This window comes from Cucumis melo, chromosome 7 (assembly GCF_025177605.1).
Source record: "Cucumis melo cultivar AY chromosome 7, USDA_Cmelo_AY_1.0, whole genome shotgun sequence".
Lineage (NCBI taxonomy): Eukaryota > Viridiplantae > Streptophyta > Magnoliopsida > Cucurbitales > Cucurbitaceae > Cucumis > Cucumis melo.
The window spans coordinates 15,653,344-15,671,404 of NC_066863.1; the positions used below are offsets into that span (position 1 = coordinate 15,653,344).

Sequence of the window (18,061 nt, forward strand, 5' to 3'; positions counted from 1 at the left end):
AAGACCTTGAAACCTTAATCCTTTTTTGCTTATGCATGAACACCTTTCTCCAAGTCTTGTTTCTTTTTTCCGTTGACTTCATGGTTTTCTTTTTCTATTTCATTGACAAGCAACAATCTTGTCTACAATCAATCTTGACTCTTGGTTTTTAAGCAACATTATAGGCAACATCCATATGCTGATTCTGAAAAGAGTTTTTAGTTTTTGTGGTATATAATTGGGAACATTTTTTACATGGTATGTGACATTTCACCGAGATCGGCGTGACCTCATTGTGTGTGTTGTGCCTTGCCTAGGATCAAAGGAGATCTCGTGTTATTTTACTACCTAAAAGACAAAACTTATCGAGTTCTTTTCTTATTCTTTCTTTCTTTGTTTTTTTTTTTTTTTTTGATAAAAAAATCTTTGAAGGTACGATCTGGAGTTAAACCCCAGGAAAAAAAGAAGTTTATTAGTGAACTTCAGGAGAACAACAACATTGTAGCGATGGTTGGTGATGGAATCAACGATGCTGCTGCTTTGGCTACTGCAGATATTGGAATTGCAATGGGTGGGGGTGTTGGAGCCGCGAGTGAGGTCTCTCCTATTGTGTTAATGGGCAACAGACTCTCTCAGGTACTTCAAGCCTTATGTTATTTTGTTGCCAGTGTTTATACATGATGGAACGCAACTGTCTTTGTATGCGCTTAAAGGCCTGCTGCCCGTATTTATTTCTGAGCCTATATTTTGTTGGCAGACATACCTTTGTTGTCCTCATGCCAACATAATTTGATGTGCTACCGTGTGGAATTGAAAGATTGCAATTTAATTCTTCTTACAGGAAACTTTATTAGAACATTAGAGAAGTTTATTCTTGTTCTTGGTAGAAAAATAAATAATTATTACAACAAAATTCAATGAAGTCCACAAGCAAGGCTGGGGGAGATTGCAGAAATGACTCCCAGATAACAGTGAGGGAAGTTCAATTTTTTTTTTTTTTTTGAAAAAGGAGACAAGCTTCTTTGTTAATATAACAACTCAAAGTACAAGAGAATTATACAATGAGTATAATAGAGAAGCCTAAAGAAGAGAGATGATCAAGAGGCGCACCTTGACATCTCAACTAAGTTGACACCCCTTTAGTGTCATCATCATATCCCAAGATCGAAAATTCCAAGAGAACAAAACTAAACGGAATAATCCAGGAGCAAACAGCCACAGGAAAAAAACAAAAGCAGAAAACAAGCTAAAAAGAAGAATACATGTAAGAAAGAATATGGAAGACCCCAAACAGATAATCTCCTATATTTAACAAAACTGAATAGAAGTTCTAATAAAAAAAGGAGGCCATATAGATGCAAAGTCTTGAGCTGCTGAGAAGCGCAGGAAGTTCAGCCCCCGTTAGAGTGGTTGATGGATGAAAGCTGTCCGGTTCAAACATATATTCCTCAGTCCTGATCTGAGGCTTTTGCCTTTCTACTCATTCTTATTTGATTTGATAGATTGTGGTCACGAATGAAAGAGAGCAGGCAAGAGCAAGATGGCGGACTCCCTGCTTAGCCGCTCGTATCGGGCCTTCGTCCCTTTCCTTCGTGCAAGCGCAATCAATGAATAAGGGGCAAAGAATTTGCGAGTGGAATCTTGAATATGAAAATAATTTGACTTCCCCACCTAGCTACTTTAGGTTGGGGGGTAGGTCCTGGTGGGGAAGTTATAGACACCTTTCCTTATTTTGTGTCTGGAGTACTTCACTTAATTTCCTCCGCAGTATTGGGTTTTGGCGGTATTTATCATGCACTTCTGGGACCCATCCTTTTTCCAGGAAATCTCCTATCCGAGACTGGTAGATCTTATCACCGCTACGTGGAACCTTCTCTCTCTTTTCTCTCAGAAATTAATGATAACTAAAGAAAGGATTCCCCCTCCATAATCCCAGCAAGCCGATAGAGCGGGTATTTGATTTGCAGAATCACAGTTGTCCACTCAAACTTGGCCTTCGGACGAGGCTCAATGAAATATGAGTTATGGCATTTACCTTTCACTCTATTTTCATTCATCCCCGGAGCGTGACGATGACGCGCGATACGATCTGAAAGGGGGATTCCATCCACAAAGGCTTTATGGTGATATGGCTGATCATCATTTAGCGAACTTCTCCCTACATGAAATTCAGTCAGTCTTCATTCTTTCTTCGGCTTAGCTGAATTGGCGAGGGACGAGTGGTAGGAGCCGACAAAGAGTAGTGCCGGTTCAGTGAAGTCAAGTTTTGACGTCTATAGGGGCTCCCTGACGATTCCGAACCTTCGCAATATTCTTTGCGCCTCCCGTCCGACCTGTCTTATGGAACCTTCGGACCTGTCTTATGGCACAAAAGGAAAGAACGACTCCAAACATAAAGGATCAAAGATCATTGAATAAAGAGAAAGCTCATTCCTTTCTCATTCCACACTAAAAGGTCTCGACTGAAAGGAGAGAAAGGAGTGCAAAAAAGAAAGATTAGATTTAGACGATCATTGAATTCAGTTGCAAAACACCCCTTTATTAGTCGTTTTAGCGGCAAGGGAATCAAGATGCTCCTCCTCCGGGGTTTCCTCAGGCACCCGCGAGATCTGAATCTGACCTTTGAGCTCCCTTTCTTCTTTTCTCCTTTTGTAAGCCGCGAGTAGGAAAAAAAGCCTTTCTTACTGGTCTTTCAGGCACTATCTACAGACTATCGAAAACAAGAAAAGGATCTGGGCCTAGCGATCAATGAATAAAGGCGAGAGGAAGGTAGTTGAGGCCCGATAGCGAAAGGACCCTTGAATTCCACATTCAAAGAGCACTAGGCTACAACATTCCTCTTTGCCGTGTCCATAGTATCAACCCAACCCCTTGCTTTGTGGTGAAAAATGTGCTGATTGTGCTCAAATTAGATTTCTGCCAGCAATGCTTTTGACATGTTTGCCTAATTAATCTCGGTCTCTTTGGCAACAAAGGGCCCCTCAACAGCTGAAAAACATTTGAGCTTAGAGATCCATCCAAAGCCCAAACCATATTAAAAGTAGAAAGAAAACTTCTTCAACAGTTAGTGGAATAGGGACACAAAATGAATAGATGTGACAAGTCCTCACTGTCCCTCAAGCAAAGAGGGCACACTGAGGGCAGCAAGTACTTGTTGGGAAATTTCCTTTGCATGATCAAGGACCAAATTAGGAAAGAGCCATAATCCATATTAATATGTTAACTCTCCTTGGGTTGTTGGTTTTTCAGAGAGCTTTGTCCAGCAGGTAAGATGGGGAAAGATGCGTTGAAAGGGATTTGACTGAGAGTCTGCCCGATGGATCTATTGACCATACTTTACTATCTTCCAACTTTGTCACCCTCTTAGAAGAGAGGAGTAGCATAGATTGGAAATTTGGAATTCCATCATCTTTTAGCAGTCTACAAATCACTATAGACCAAGATTTGTGGCTATGTCCCAATGGGCAGCAACTGAACCCCTCTAGGTAGCAAAGCAGTTCTGAATAGCTTAGGGAACTGAAGATTTAGGGGATATCACCTGCCCATGAATCTGTTCTGAAGGCCAATCTTCTTCCATTACCAAGCTTAACTGAGGGCAATGCTTCCACCTTTCTCCACGTCCTTGAGATGCTGACCCAAGGACTTTTTAGACTGTTCCCAAATTTGCTCAACATATGCTAATCAAATTTAGGTATAGACAAATTTTATTCTAAAGGGACCAAATCAAAATTTAAATATTCTAATTACTTATCTGTCTAATATAGCTCGTTACTTCAGGGAGTGTGCTCTTGTAATTGGAATCAAGGAGAGATTTATGTGTGATTGTAGTACTCTTTCATATGTTGACATTTTTTCGTCCGTGTTTTTTTAATATGGAGTTTTTCCACATTAATTCACGTGTTTCTAGTTTTATTCTTTTCGTTTAAATTTCTCTTGTTTGGTATATACACCTATCGGCATTAGAGCGTCAAGATTAATTGGGATTGATGCGGAAAAAAGCCTTCCACGACAAAAACTTCCCAAAACAAACAGGCAAAAACACCCACTGTCCTATCAACAAAGTATATGACATGCTGTAGTCAGTCGAAGGTTCTTTGGTGTCATGAGGTTACTCAAGAAAATTTCTCTTCAATTGGATCAATTATCCAAAGGGCAGAAAGAACTTTAAGATTTTGTAAACGTTAAACCCTGATAACATCCAACATCATCAAAGAAATCCAAGAGACATTCAAGAACCCCTTCTTAACATCCAAAAACAATTGAGACGGGATAATTTTCTAAGAAGACAACATAAGTGGAATTGTTTGGTGAAGAAGAAGTCGGTTCCTTGAAGATTAAAGATGTCAAACAAGACAACGATGACCACAACTTAGCAACGAAAACAGTGTTAGAAGAGCTCGTCGTATCTGCAAATGTTGCAACATCATCGAGTGAGGTTACATCTGAGCATAGGTTGATGAAGATGGAAGAAAAAGAGAACATTGGTGCTGGTTGTCCATGTTCATGATGGAGAAGTAAAGACATTAGAAGCAAAGGCAATCTTGGTAATTCCCACAGAAACCCTAATTGACAATTTGTTGACTTCAACCTTGGATTGTTTAGTGGGTCTCTTCAATATTGGGCTTCATGATGTCAAATCAGAAGTATCACTTTAATTCCAGAACTCAATAGTCTTATGGACCGAGCATAAGAAAAGATAACCCTAATATTCTTTCATTTTTTATCTTAAGCTTGTTATCTATTTATTTTTCCCCTATTGTACTTTTTATTCATATAGAATAATAATAAGAAAGTCAGATCGTGGTTTTTCTCCTAGTTCTTGGGTTTCCACGTAATTTGGTGTCATTTTCTTTTACCGCTTTCAATATGGTATAAAAGCAGGGTAAAGATGAAACCCTAGACACCAATATTAATGGAACCTAAATAGAGATTAACCAAGAGACAACCGCCGCCGTCGTCGCTGTCATGGAAAAATTTCTCGACAGCTTTAGATGCTGCCGGTGAGTAGTTTAGGCACCCTTGGAGCCAGCCGCACCGCCTAGTGCAGGAAATCAGCCACACGCACCAAACATGTCGTCCCCATGTCGTCATTGCCAAATGCGTATGTCGACGTGCTGTTTGTCCATCTTCTCCAATGTCCAACCGGCCTACTCCCAACCAATCTTCTCTGTCTAGCCACAGAACCCTTTTAGTCAACCATTGATCCACGCGCCACAAACCTTAAATCAATGTTGTCGCTACTCGTTTCACGTGTCCATTGCATTCTGATCCGTTACAGCAGCCGCATGGTATTGAGACTGATCAGCTTCATAATAAATCAATGTTTGAAGTTGGTGAACTTTGACACAATCCAAACCAAAGGACTTGCTAATGTATTCCAAGAACCTTGTAACTTCTTCCCTACTTTGTCCTCCAATTATATAACTAGTTCGCTGCATCTACAGGTGTCTTTCCAGGGGAGAAGTTGAATGGCCATAGCTATTTTTCCTGGTCACGATCGGTCAAAATGATTTTTGAGAGATGTTACAAATTTGGTTTTCTAACAAGAGATACTATTCGTTCCCCACCCCATGACTCCTCGTTCCTGGAGAAGGGAGAACTCCCTTGTTTGGTCCATGTTGAATAATAGTATGGAACCACAAATTGGCAAACCTTTGCTATGTGCAGCAACTGTGAAGGACCTATGAGATACTACTCAGAAGCTCTATTAGAAGCATCAGAGCGCTTCTCGACTATATACACTGAGGAAAAAAGTCCATGATTGCAAGTAGGGAACTCTGAATGTAACCTCGTACTTCAATAAACTTTCCCTAATCTGGCAAGAGATGGACCTATGCAGAGAGACAGTTTGGGATACTTCCAATGATGGCATATAGTATGCTAGAATTGAAGAAGTTTATCGGATTTATGTCTTCTTTGCAAGCATCAACCCTAAGTTTGACATAGTTTATGGTCGTATACTGGACCAGAGACCTTTTTCCCTCCTTAATGGAAGTGTGTTATGGAGTTCTTCTCGAAGAATATCGTACGAGTGCCATGAGTGTTCTTACTACTTCTGCTACTGACTCTGCTGCTTTTAGTACTAGATCCTCTACCCATGATAGTGAGAAGAACAATGGGAAACCGATTCCCATTTGTCAGCATTGCAAGAAACAATGGCACACTAAGAATTAATGTTGGAAACTACATTATCGTCCTACAAAATTCAGTGTGTGCTTATACAAGTAAATCTTTTGGAACCTCTCAACCACTTGGGCCCACTGTAAACCAGAATGGTTCTGGTCCACTCTCCATTCTAGGAGCCATTAATCAGCCAGGCATGCCTTAGTCCTTTAGTCTTATTAGCGTTAATGGGAAGAATCACTGGATCCTAAACTCGGGTGCTACAGATCACTTGACAGGTTCCTCTAAGAATTGTTTTTCTTATATTTCGTGTGTTCGTAATGAGAAATCAGAATAATTGATGGTTCCTTGGCTCTAATTGCTGGAAAGGGGCAACATTTTTCCTTTGAGGGGCCACTCCTCCAGAATGTGTTGCATGTGCTTAAGATTTCATATAATTTGCTATCTATAAGCAAGATCACTCGTGAGCTAAACTATAAAGCTATTTTTTTACCTGATTATGGTTCTTTCCAGGACTTGAGTTTTTAGGATTTTCTCTAAAGTTGATGTCTCCTCTTTACCTTGTGATGTCTGTATTTGGGCTAAACAACATCAGACTTTCTTTCCCTCAGCCATATAAACCAACCCGACCGTTCACCCTTATCCACAGTGACGTTTGGGGTCCATCAAAGGTTACCACTTCTTCTGGAAAATGGTGGTTTGTGACCTTTATTGATGATCATACCCGTCTTACCTGGGTCTTCCTTATCACTGATAAATCTAAGTCTCCTCTGTATTCCAGAATTTCTATCATACCATAGAAACACAGTTTAATGCAAAAATTGCAATTTCTTCAAAGTGATAATGTTTGTGGGTTTTAAAGCTATACCCTTAGTGAGTTTCTATTCTCCCAAGGGATTGTTCACTAGAGCTCATGCACTTACACCCCTCAACAAAATGGGGTTGCCGATTGGAAAAACCGTCACTAAGTAGCCTGTTCCCTTATGTTGTTCACATCTCTTCCCTCTTATCTGTAGGGAGATGTTGTTCTTACTGCAGCTTATTTCATCAATAGGATGTCTTCTTGTGTTCTCCACCTCTAGACTCCCTTAGATTGTCTCAAGGAATCATATCCCTCTACTCACCTCACTTATGAGGTTCCCCTTTAAGTGCTTGGGTGTATAGCCTATGTTCATAGCTTTGGCTCTAACTAGATCAAATCATCCCTCAGGCTCAAGAATGTTTGTTTGTTTGGTATTCTCTTCATCAACGGGACGGTAAATATTTACATCTTCTTTTCTGTAAATATTTTGTCACTATGGATGTCACCTTTCGTGAGGGTTGGCCTTCCTTTCCCATTAGCCATTTTCAGGGGAGAGTGTGAGTGAAGAGTCTAACTATCCCTTAGAGTCTACCAGTTCTTCCCTTGTTATCTTACTTGACCCCGATCCTCATCCCATGGTCCTACTTAGGAACCAAGTTCCCAGGAAAACCTACTATAGGAGGAATCTCATGAAGGAAATTGGGTCCCTTATTGATAAACCGGCTTTGGTCCAAGACTTTGAACCGCCATGAGATCAAGGTATGACTAATCCTATTGACTCATGTGTTGATCATTAAATGAGTGAGAATGACAAATTCAATATAGTTGTTCTTAAAGATATGGGGGTAAAGGACAGTGTTGATAAGATTGAGGTTAAAGCAGAGACTGTTGGTAATGAGATGGAACAGGATCATTCAGGTAATTTAAGTAAGTATGATCCCTCTCTTGACATTCCTATTGCACTGAAGAAAGATACTAGGTCATGCACAAAACACCTCATCTGTAACTATGTTTCTTATGAGAGCCTATCACCACAGTTCAGAGCCTTCACAACCGGCCGTGACTATACCATGATAGCTAAAAGTATCTACATTGCTTTAGAGTGCCCAAAGTGAAAAACGGCGGTTATGGAAGAGATGAGAGCTCTTAAATAGAACAAGATTTGGGAGATTTGTACTCTCCCTGAGGGACATAAGACCGTGGTATGTAAATGGGTGTTGACACTCAAATACAAGGCACTCTTGACAGACACGAAGCCATGTTAGTTGCAAAAGGGTTTACTCAGACCTAAGGAGTCGATTACTCTGAAACCTTTTCCTCAGTTGCAAAACTAAACACCGTTAGAGTCCTGTTATTTGTTGGTGCAAATAAAGACTGACCTCTACATCAGCTAGATCTTAAGAATGTGTTCTTGGATGGAGACTTAGAAGAGGAAATCTATATGATCCCTCTCCAAGGATTGAAGTCCAATTTGATCATCGGGTTTGCGAACTTTAGAAATCCTTATATGGGCTAAAATAGTCACTGAGACTATGGTTTGATAGGTTTATTACCTTTGTCAAATCCCAAGGGTACAGTCAAGCGCACTCTAATCATACTTTGTTTGCGAAAGTCTCCAAGGTTGGGAAGATTGTTGTGTTGATGACATTGTTTTATCTGGGGATGACATCATTGAGATCATCCAATTGAAAAAGAAGATGGAGATGAGTTTGAAATTAAAGAGTTGGAAAATCTGAAGTATTTCCTTGGGACGGAGGTAGCTAAAAATGTATCTTCATATCTCAAAGGAAGTATTTCCTTGATTTGCTGACTGAAATAGGTATGCTGAGATGTCGTCCTGTTGATACTCCTATTGAGTTCAACCGTAAACTAGGAAATTAAGGTGATAAAGTTTGAGTTGATAAAGAAAAATATCAGCAACTTGTGGGAAAGTTCATCTACTTGTCACACACTAGATTGAATATCTCTTATGTTGTGCATACCGTTAGCCAGTTCATGCAAGCCCCTTACGAGGAACACATGGAGGTAGTTAACAGAACTCTAATGTAATTAAAAACAACTCATGGTAAAGGGTTGATGTTTAGGAAGACCGACAGAAGAGCTATTGAGACCTCTACTGCTTTTGACTAGACAAGGTTCGTCGTTGGCAAGAAATCCAAACCTCTCTATTGTACTTTTGTATGGGGAAACCTCGGTACTTGAAGCAATAAGAAGTAAGGGGTTATGGCCTGAACCAGTGCTGAAGTTGAGTATGAGGCTATGAGTTTGGAGATATGTGAGAAATATGGCTATAGAAGGTTTTACTGACCTTCGTCCGGACTGAGATCGATGAAATTATTCTGTGATAATAAGCAGCTAGTAGCATTGCCAACAATCTAGTTCAACACTATAGAACTAAACATGTAGAGATTGGTTGACACTTTATTAAAGAAATACTGGACAATGGTAGCATATGCATTCCCTATATCCCCTCGAGTCAATAGGCTGCTGATGTTCTGAGACAAAGCTTTGATTCATGTGTTAGCAAGTTGGGTCTTATTGATATTTATATCCCAACTTGAGGGGGAGTGTTAGAATTAGTGGGTTAAGCCTAAGGAAAGATTAACCCTAATATTCTTTTCTTTTTTCTTTCGGTTCTCGGGTTTCCACGTAACTCGGTGTCAGATTTTCTTTTACCGCTTTCAATACAACTCAATAGGAAAAGACTCTTGTGGAGCATTATTTCATTTTCAATTTGGATTTGGTAAATTTTAAGTAGAGATTTTTCTGTTGGAGTCTACCACACTTAAAGAGCTAAGAGACGGAAGCTTCATGTTATCACCTCGAACTCGAGGATGAGAATTTTCATTGTCTCTTGGATTATTTTTAATTTTACCTTCAATTTCATTTGAAAACTCAAGGAGAAGTTTCTTTTAGGAGAAGTTTCTTGTAGGAGGGATACAATGTAGCAGGATTATGGTATTATGGTCAAATCCTTAATTTATTAGGATTATGAATTATGATTAGTTTCTTGATTTATTAGGATTGGGATTTAGTTTCTTTGATTTGTTAAGGATTGTGATTAAGTTTCTTTTATTAATTATGATTAGGATTGGTTTCTTTTATTAATTAGGATTAGGATTAGGATTAGGATTAATTTGCTTTTCGATTCTCTATAAATAGAGTATTTATCTTCTTGTATTCGCAACTTTTGATCATTAATAAAATTTCTCTCTTTTGGTATATGCAAAGATACTTCCTAATAAGAACAAGATTTGTATTTATTATAAGAGGAAATACAAGATAAATCAAGTTTAAGGCACTTGGGAACCATTTTTTGAATCCTCTCACCCATGCCTTAGATCACTTCATAGAATAACCTTCCTTACTCTCACTTACCTTCCCTCCATTTATAACAAGTTGTAACCACCTTAGTAACCACACTTACACAAAAACTACTAGTAACCACCCTTACACAATAACTACTAGTAACTACCCTTACACGATAAAGTCTAGTAACTACCCTTGCAAGATATGTGAGAGCCTTAGTTAGGGATATATTAGGATTACTACTATGGGATTAGTAAGAGCATAAAGATAATTAGTTAAGAAGTTGTGTATTTTGTTATGAATAGAGGTAAGGAGATTAAGTTGGTGAGTGATTTTGGGCTTGGGTTAGCATACTCAAAAGGAGATCTTGAGTTATTGATCTTTTAATCTCTTCTTGTACCGAGGGAATGAATATACAAAACGAAAATCCTCAGCCTCAGGTTTCATTTTTGAGACCTCTGGAGATCAAAACTCAAAGGCAACATTAGGAGTCAATTTTTCTTGTGAATATCATCAAACATATTAATCAAACATGATGTGCGTGACTATTTGTCTTATGAAATTCATTTTATAAAATCATGTTCTCTTTTGGTTTTATGCGTCTGGATGTAATTTCCTTCAAAAAGCTTCCTTGCAGCTGCTTGATGCTTTGGAGCTCAGTAGGTTAACCATGAAGACCGTGAAGCAAAATCTTTGGTGGGCTTTTGGATATAACATCGTAAGTTTCCACCTATCACCAGATGTCTCTTTTTTTCCTTTCTCCTGTTATATTACAGAAAATTCATTCCACTTTTAATGCTGCCTACAATCGAACATTAGGCTCTGACTTTTAGTTTTGGTTTTTTAAAATCAAGTTTATAAACACAAGTCCCTACCTGGTCATGTTGAAATCTCAAGGGTAGTTGAGATTTACTTTGCCCATTTTTTTTTCTAGTTAGGCTCGTGTTTTCTATAAATATTTCCATTTTGTACCTTTATTACCATCAGAAAATAATAAGAAACATATATACTGTGGTTTTTTTTCCTTGTACTAGGGTTTCCACGTAAACTTTGTGTTCTTTCTTCGTCTCTATTTTTCGATATGGTATCAAAGCAAGATATCGATGAAACCCTAGATGACTTGACACTTGATGGGACTCAAATGGAGGAGACAACCACTAGGATCAGCGTTGCCATCGCCATCGCTGCCGTCGTCAATCCTCAGATCAGCATTGCTATGGAGAATCTATTTCGCCACTTACAGAACCTATAGGCCAACCCTTCTCTTCAGCAGTAGCATTCCGGAAAGCTTCCTCCTTCAGCCTCGACCACCAGTACCCTTCAGCCACAGCTTTTCGACTAGCCTCCCTCCTCATCCGCACAGGATGCACATGTACCGCAACACCACCCTACAACAACCTAGTCACAATCAAATCTTGGGTTTTCTGCATGCGCCACCGTTAGTCACCTCCAGCCGCCACCCACTCTTTTTGCTTCTCACATCCATTCAACTTTTGAGGGTGGTGAGTCTTCGGCACAATCAAATCCTTACGTACTAGCTTCCTCTCTAAGAATAGCCCAACAACAACTGGACATGTTTTAACCTCAAATTGAGGCAATTGGAGCGACATTAGTAGCCACTTCTACCAACCTTAGTCCTGACCTTCATACAGTCCCATCGATGTATTCTGAGAATCCGTTATCATTGTTTCCTTCTTTATCCTCTTCCTATATATCTAATACAAAGGCATAGTCAGCAGAATATTTTTTAGGGAAAAAGCTGAACGGCCAAAACTATCTTTTGCGGTCCTAATCTATCAAAATGATTCTTGAAGGGCGCCACAAGTTTGGCTTGACAAATGAGATACCTCGTCTTCCATCGGGAGACCCTAAAAAATGGTACTTGAATATGGAGGATTCTCTGATTCGGTCCTCATTGATTTAAGTATGGAACCGTAGATCAACAAACCCTTATGACTGCAAATGCTAAGGATATTTGGGACAGGGCTTAGAAATTGTATTTTAAGTGTCAAAATACCTCTCGTTTATACACTCTGCAAAAACAGATTCACAAATGCAAACATGGGACAATAGATGTGACATCCTTTTACAACACTCTCCCTTATCTGGCAGGAAGTGAACCTATGTAAAGAAATTGTTTGGAATTGTCTCAGCGATAGCATATAGTACTCTAGGATCCGGTTGACAAGATTTATGTTTTTCTTTCTGGTTTCAACCCTAATTTTGATATTGTTCCTATACGTATATTGAGCCAAAGACCTATACCCTCCCTGATAGAGGTTTCTTCTGAGGTTCGCCTTGAGGAGGATCGTACTAGTGCTATGAGTAGTCTGACAACCCCCGCCATTGATTTTGCTGCCTTTAGTGCGAAGTCATCTACTTATGACAATGAGAGGCATAATGGAAAACCAATCCCTATCTGTCATTGTAAGAAACAGTGGCATACCAAGAGCAGTGTTGAAAGTTACATGATCGTTCCCTTGGAGGTAAGAAGATGCTTTTCCAACAACAAACAAAACCCGAGGCGGGCTTATGTGAGTGAGTTTATGGGTCCTTCTCAGTCACCAAAGGATCTCTGTCTGACTACACTTGGAGCTATTGCCCAGATAGGCATATCCCAGTCCTTCAGTCTTATTAATGTTGATGGGAAGAACCCTAGATCCTTGACTCTGGCGCCATAGATCATTTGACAGGTTTTTCTGAGCATTTTATGTCTTCCATTCCGTGTGTTGGGAATGAGAAAATAAAAACTGCAGATGGCTCCTTGGTTCCCATGGTCGGGAAGGAGCAGATTTCTATTTTTGAAGGATTAACCTTACACAATGTGTTATATGTGCCTCGAATTTTTTATAATATTCTATCTATAAGCAAGATTACTAGTGAATTGAATTACAAGGCAACATTCTTACCTGATCTTGTTTCTTTTCAAGACTTGAGCTCAAGAAGGATGATTGCCATTGCTCAGAACATTAGGGGACTCTACCTACTCGATGATGAGCAATACCTTCTATAGTAGCATTTGTACGACTAGTCTTTTATCTTTATACTTTACTACTTTTGAAAAAGATTGTACGATGTTGCATATTCGTTTAGGCCACACCAACTTTCAATTTATGAAGCACTTATTTCCTCCCTTTTTTTTTCTGAAGTTGATTTTTCTTCTTTAGCTTGTGATGTGTATATTAGGGCTAAACAACATCAAGTCTTTTTTCCCTCACAACCATACAAGCCAACTCGCTCTTGTTCATAGTGATGTTTGAGCACCATCCCAGGTCACTACCTCCTTTGAAAAACGGCGGTTTGTGACCTTTATTGATGACCATACTATATCCATCTTACTTGGGTTTTCCTTACCTCCGACAAATCCGAAGTCACTTCCACATTTCGGGACTTCTATCACACCGTAGAAATGCAATTCAATACAAAGATTGTAATACTACAAAGTTGGTTGAATTTCAAAACCACACCCTTAATGAGTTTTTGTCGTCTAAAGGAATTGTTCACCAAAGTTCCTGTTGTTGGACTGGTATGGCAACCCTAGAGGGGATGAATAGGGTTTAATTAAACTTTTTCACAAATAAGCCTAAATTAAACTAATTAGATAGTTTTTAAATTAAATAAAATAAACTTTATCTAAATAATGTAAACAAAAAGATTGATAAAAAATATGTAGTAGAGTATGCAATCAAACTTACCCAACAAGAATATGCAACTAAAATAAAATTAAAAAATAATAAGAAAAGTGTTAGAGAAGAAGACACCGTAATTTTGTAGTGGTTCAATCAAACTCGACATACATCCATTTTCCCAAACATCTCTACTTAATTAATTAAATTAATTAATTTTATATTAAGGGCTAAGAAGACAACACTTGTGCTTACACCCCCGCGAAATGGGTTGTCAAGCGTAGGATTGCCACCTTTTGGAAGTTGCTCATTCCTTTATGTTGTCTACTTCCCTTCCTATCTATAGGTCGATGTTGTTTTCATTGCAGCTCATGTCACACCACCTCCCAGACCACCTACTCTAGACCCGAGAGACGGCGTGAAATCAACTGATACCGTCTTTCGCTTTAACTGTACGTGCTGTCACACCCCTTCCCAAACCATCTACTTTAGACCCGGGAGACAACGTGAAGTCAACTAATACTGTCTTTTGTCTCAACGTAACGATACATGCTAACCTCAACCCTTAAACCTTTGCTTAAAACTTAGCAGAAGCGTATAACTCGTCTTTTAAAGAAAGAAATTTAAGTGTAGCATATATTATTTTTAAATTTTCAAAAAACATTTACAAAGATTCTGACAAGACTAGGTTTCAACACATATCGGTTTTCAGTACACAACACAACTGGCTATATTCTGATACACTATTCCAAACATAATAACTTTACAAATTCTCTTATCAGACTAGTCAATTTGGTAGCAATAAACTCAGCTTAGGGAAACATGATCATTGCTTGGAAAGTGAGAACATTTGAAAAAATGAGCTAAAAATGCACAGTGAGTGATGTTTTTTCTAAAACATGCTTTCTAAATAGTTATGCTCAATGCTCAACTTTAAATGTGCGATCATTGTAAGCTTAGCATAATAAAGCTTTAGAAACACCTCAAAAATTTCTTAATCATTTAGTTAATTTACCACATACTTGCTTCTAGCTATACATTCACAATTTAACAAGGGTCAGTCTAAACTGAACCTTCCCCATAGGCATTTGTGCCTTCACATGTAATTGTCCTAAGTCATTCTATAAAGCCTTTACATCAGTAGTTGGGAATCATATGTACACATTCAAAGGTACTTTGTATAGTATTGCCACGACCTAATGAGAAACCTTTTAAATGCAAGTTGCTTATGAAGCTTGAAATTCAACTTAGGAATCTTAAGCATTTAAGTAAATCATTTAAATGCAATCACTCATAAGCTATTGCCTCGTGCAAATTGAAATCATGCTTTATAATTAACTTTTTAAACAAAGTATCACTTACAAACTTGAGGTTTTCTCCTTGGCTAGAAAAAAATCTTCAAATTTTTCTTATCTTGAAAATGGGGTATTTATACTCCATTTAGTCCTTAAAATTTAGAAGATATCTAAACTCTAAACAAAAATTGCTAAAACACCCAAAAATGCCTAAAAATGGTATGTGGGCTTGCTAGTGCACAAGGCATGCGCAGCAGGTTGCATGCATGCGCACAAGCCCAGGGGCGTGGCCGCGTGCTAACCTCACACCCTCGCACGTCTCACATTCAATGTGCCGCACATTGTGCACTGTGCATGACTGACCTTGTCTGCGCATGTCTCACATTGCTTGGCCATGCGTTTGACATGCTTCTCGCATGCTTGAAGGCTTAAATAACCTCTCTTGCCCAAATTGCACGTCTATCTTACCTTGTCATCCTGGCACTCAGTTATCCTTGGGCCTTGGCTAGAAATTTGATTTTTGTCTAACTTTACTCGACTTTGGAGCTTCATGACTTAAAATCTAAAACTCAAATCAAGAAACTTCCTTCTACAAACTTGTTTACAAATGTCTTAACTAATTCATCTCAAAATTTCAGCCAAAGATTCGAAGTACTAAATTGTGTAGCTCCAAAATACTCAGAACTGCCCAGTTTTCCATCGAAAATGATCTTTTTGACGTTATTCCCTTCAACGCATCCCTTCCCCGTGTCTTCTTTGTTTGGTAGCCCTTCCCTTGGCACTTGAACTCAATAGGAGATTTTTCAAGTGAAATTACCCAATTGACACAAGTGGGTTGTGAACACCATTCATCCAAAGTTTCTTTTATATAAGGTCTTGAATGCTCTTTTAATGACACCTCCTCCTTGCTTCTTACACATTCTGCTTGTCATTTTCCACCTCAGGCTGGCCACTTTATACCTTCTACTTGGCAAAACCTAGGTGCCTTGCATATCATGCCACTTGTACTCCACTTCACCTCTTGGCCCATAATCCTTGTGTCATTATTAGCTGCCAACTCCTTTTGCCTTGGGAGGTTCTTTAGTCCATTCTTGGTGTCCTACACCTCCTGACACCTTTGGACTGTCTGAAGAATTCCTACCCATCCACCCATCAGATTTCATTACTAGAGTTTGCTCTATATTGATGTTTTTTTTTTCTTTTCTTGAGTTCTATTTTCTTGGAACTCATGATTACGAATTGAACTCATACAAAGTGTCTATAAGCTCAAAGCCCACCTTACCCCTTATTAAAGAATTTAATTTTTGGGAGAATCTATGGAAAACACAAATCGCTTCAATTTTATTCTTTTATATAGAAACCAGGCACACAAAAACACGGTTCAATCAGCCTGGGGTCAACGATATTATAGAAACAGTCCCTAATTGTAGGTAACCAAAAGCAAATATAGTTCCAAAAAAACCATCTAAATCCTCTGGTAGATCTGAAATCTTTTTGGGCGTGCTATCAAACACCTTAAAAACTCTCCTATTTTCTTTTTAACCACAAATGTCACACCATAGCATACCAAAGGAACAACAAAAGGGCACTTATTTTGGAAAGGAGGCCCCTGACGTATTGTCTTTCATCATAGCCCACCAACTTGCTCCCTGAATCATATCAAAAGCTTCCCAAAAGTCTCACTCACACCTTAAAAGCTAAAAAGGCGAAACCACAACACATGATTCAACTCATTTGGAACACACGAACGTTAAGTAGGGCCAAGACGAATCCTTGAGGCTTTCTGAACTCTGAAAGTGAGGTCAACCAAGAAAAAAGAGCCAGAGTCTCACTTTCAGTTTCAGCTTATGATATAAAGAGGGCTTTTTGCTTGAATATTTATTACTTAGTTTAAATACTACTTTCAAAAGATGAATTCTTATCTCATTCTTTTCAATTAAAATTTTAGCATTGCACTATTCACTAAAATTCTATAGCCATGAATTTGTATTGAAGGGTTTTCAGATATGTATGTTAAAATTTTACAAGTAGGGACTGAAATAGTTTAATTTCTAAAGTAGAAAGACTAAAATGGACATTTGCTTTCGTTTTACGAATGACTAATCTCAGTTCTTTGAGATCTTCATTTAGGTCGGAATTCCAGTTGCAGCAGGGGTCCTGCTTCCTATTACTGGTACTATACTCACTCCTTCGATCGCGGGTGCCTTGATGGGTCTGAGTTCTGTAGGAGTTATGGCAAATTCACTTCTTTTGAGAATAAGATTTTCTCAGAACAGAAAAAAATCTGTGGAGGACCAACAACCTAAAGAAAAATAGATGAAGAACAGAAAAACAAATTTATCCCAAACCCCAATGATAGAAATGACATTGAAATCACCCTAGTAGAGAGGTTCTTCTGAAGTTCTTCATCTTATCATCATTTTGGTAATCATTGTTTAATAAGACTTTTGATGTTTGTTTTGTTTTTAATGACGCTGATAAAGCAACCCTTAGTCTTGAGGTTGGTAGTATGAAGTGAGTTAGGAATGAAGTATTTAGGTTGTTGAACTAAAGAGGCATTATTTGTTAAATAAAGTTTCTTTCCTTTAAGACTTTCTTGTAATTTTATTGGGAAAGGGACTACTTGCCCCCTTGTATTGGTTGGCTCTAAGGGAGAATCTTTTTCTTTCCTGAAATTCAAGTCAGCTTAGTGGGAAGTGGGAAGTGGGAAGATACATTTGATCCACATAATTTTTATAACAATTTTATTTTAGATTACGTTTCAATTCATTCACTTTAATTATTACATATTTAATTAATTACAACGGATATTTTTTTGTTTCAACTTTATTTATATGAAGTAATGTGTTAATAATTATTATTTTAAAATTTCTTTAAAATATATATATATAAATGACAAAGTCTTTCTAAAGGATTAGACATGAGAA

General features: G+C 38.4%; 1 protein-coding gene across 5 annotated transcripts in view; it reads left to right on the forward strand.

The window, feature by feature from the left end:
* The window catches only part of LOC103495760 (copper-transporting ATPase PAA1, chloroplastic), a 51,780-nt gene extending 34,057 nt beyond the window's left edge, over nucleotides 1-17,723 (forward strand). For 3 of the 5 annotated variants that reach the window (XM_017046290.2, XM_051087619.1, XM_051087620.1), the window contains exons 15-17: nucleotides 412-615; nucleotides 10,851-10,931; nucleotides 17,265-17,723. In XM_017046290.2, coding sequence (XP_016901779.2) covers nucleotides 412-615; nucleotides 10,851-10,931; nucleotides 17,265-17,450 — 471 coding nt within the window. In that variant the 3' untranslated portion in view covers nucleotides 17,451-17,723. Of the gene's footprint in view, nucleotides 1-411; nucleotides 616-10,839; nucleotides 10,932-17,264 lie in introns of all 5 variants that reach the window. The other 2 variants (XR_007822449.1, XM_051087618.1) reach the window with 2 other exon arrangements.
* Nucleotides 17,724-18,061: the final 338 nt, after the last annotated feature.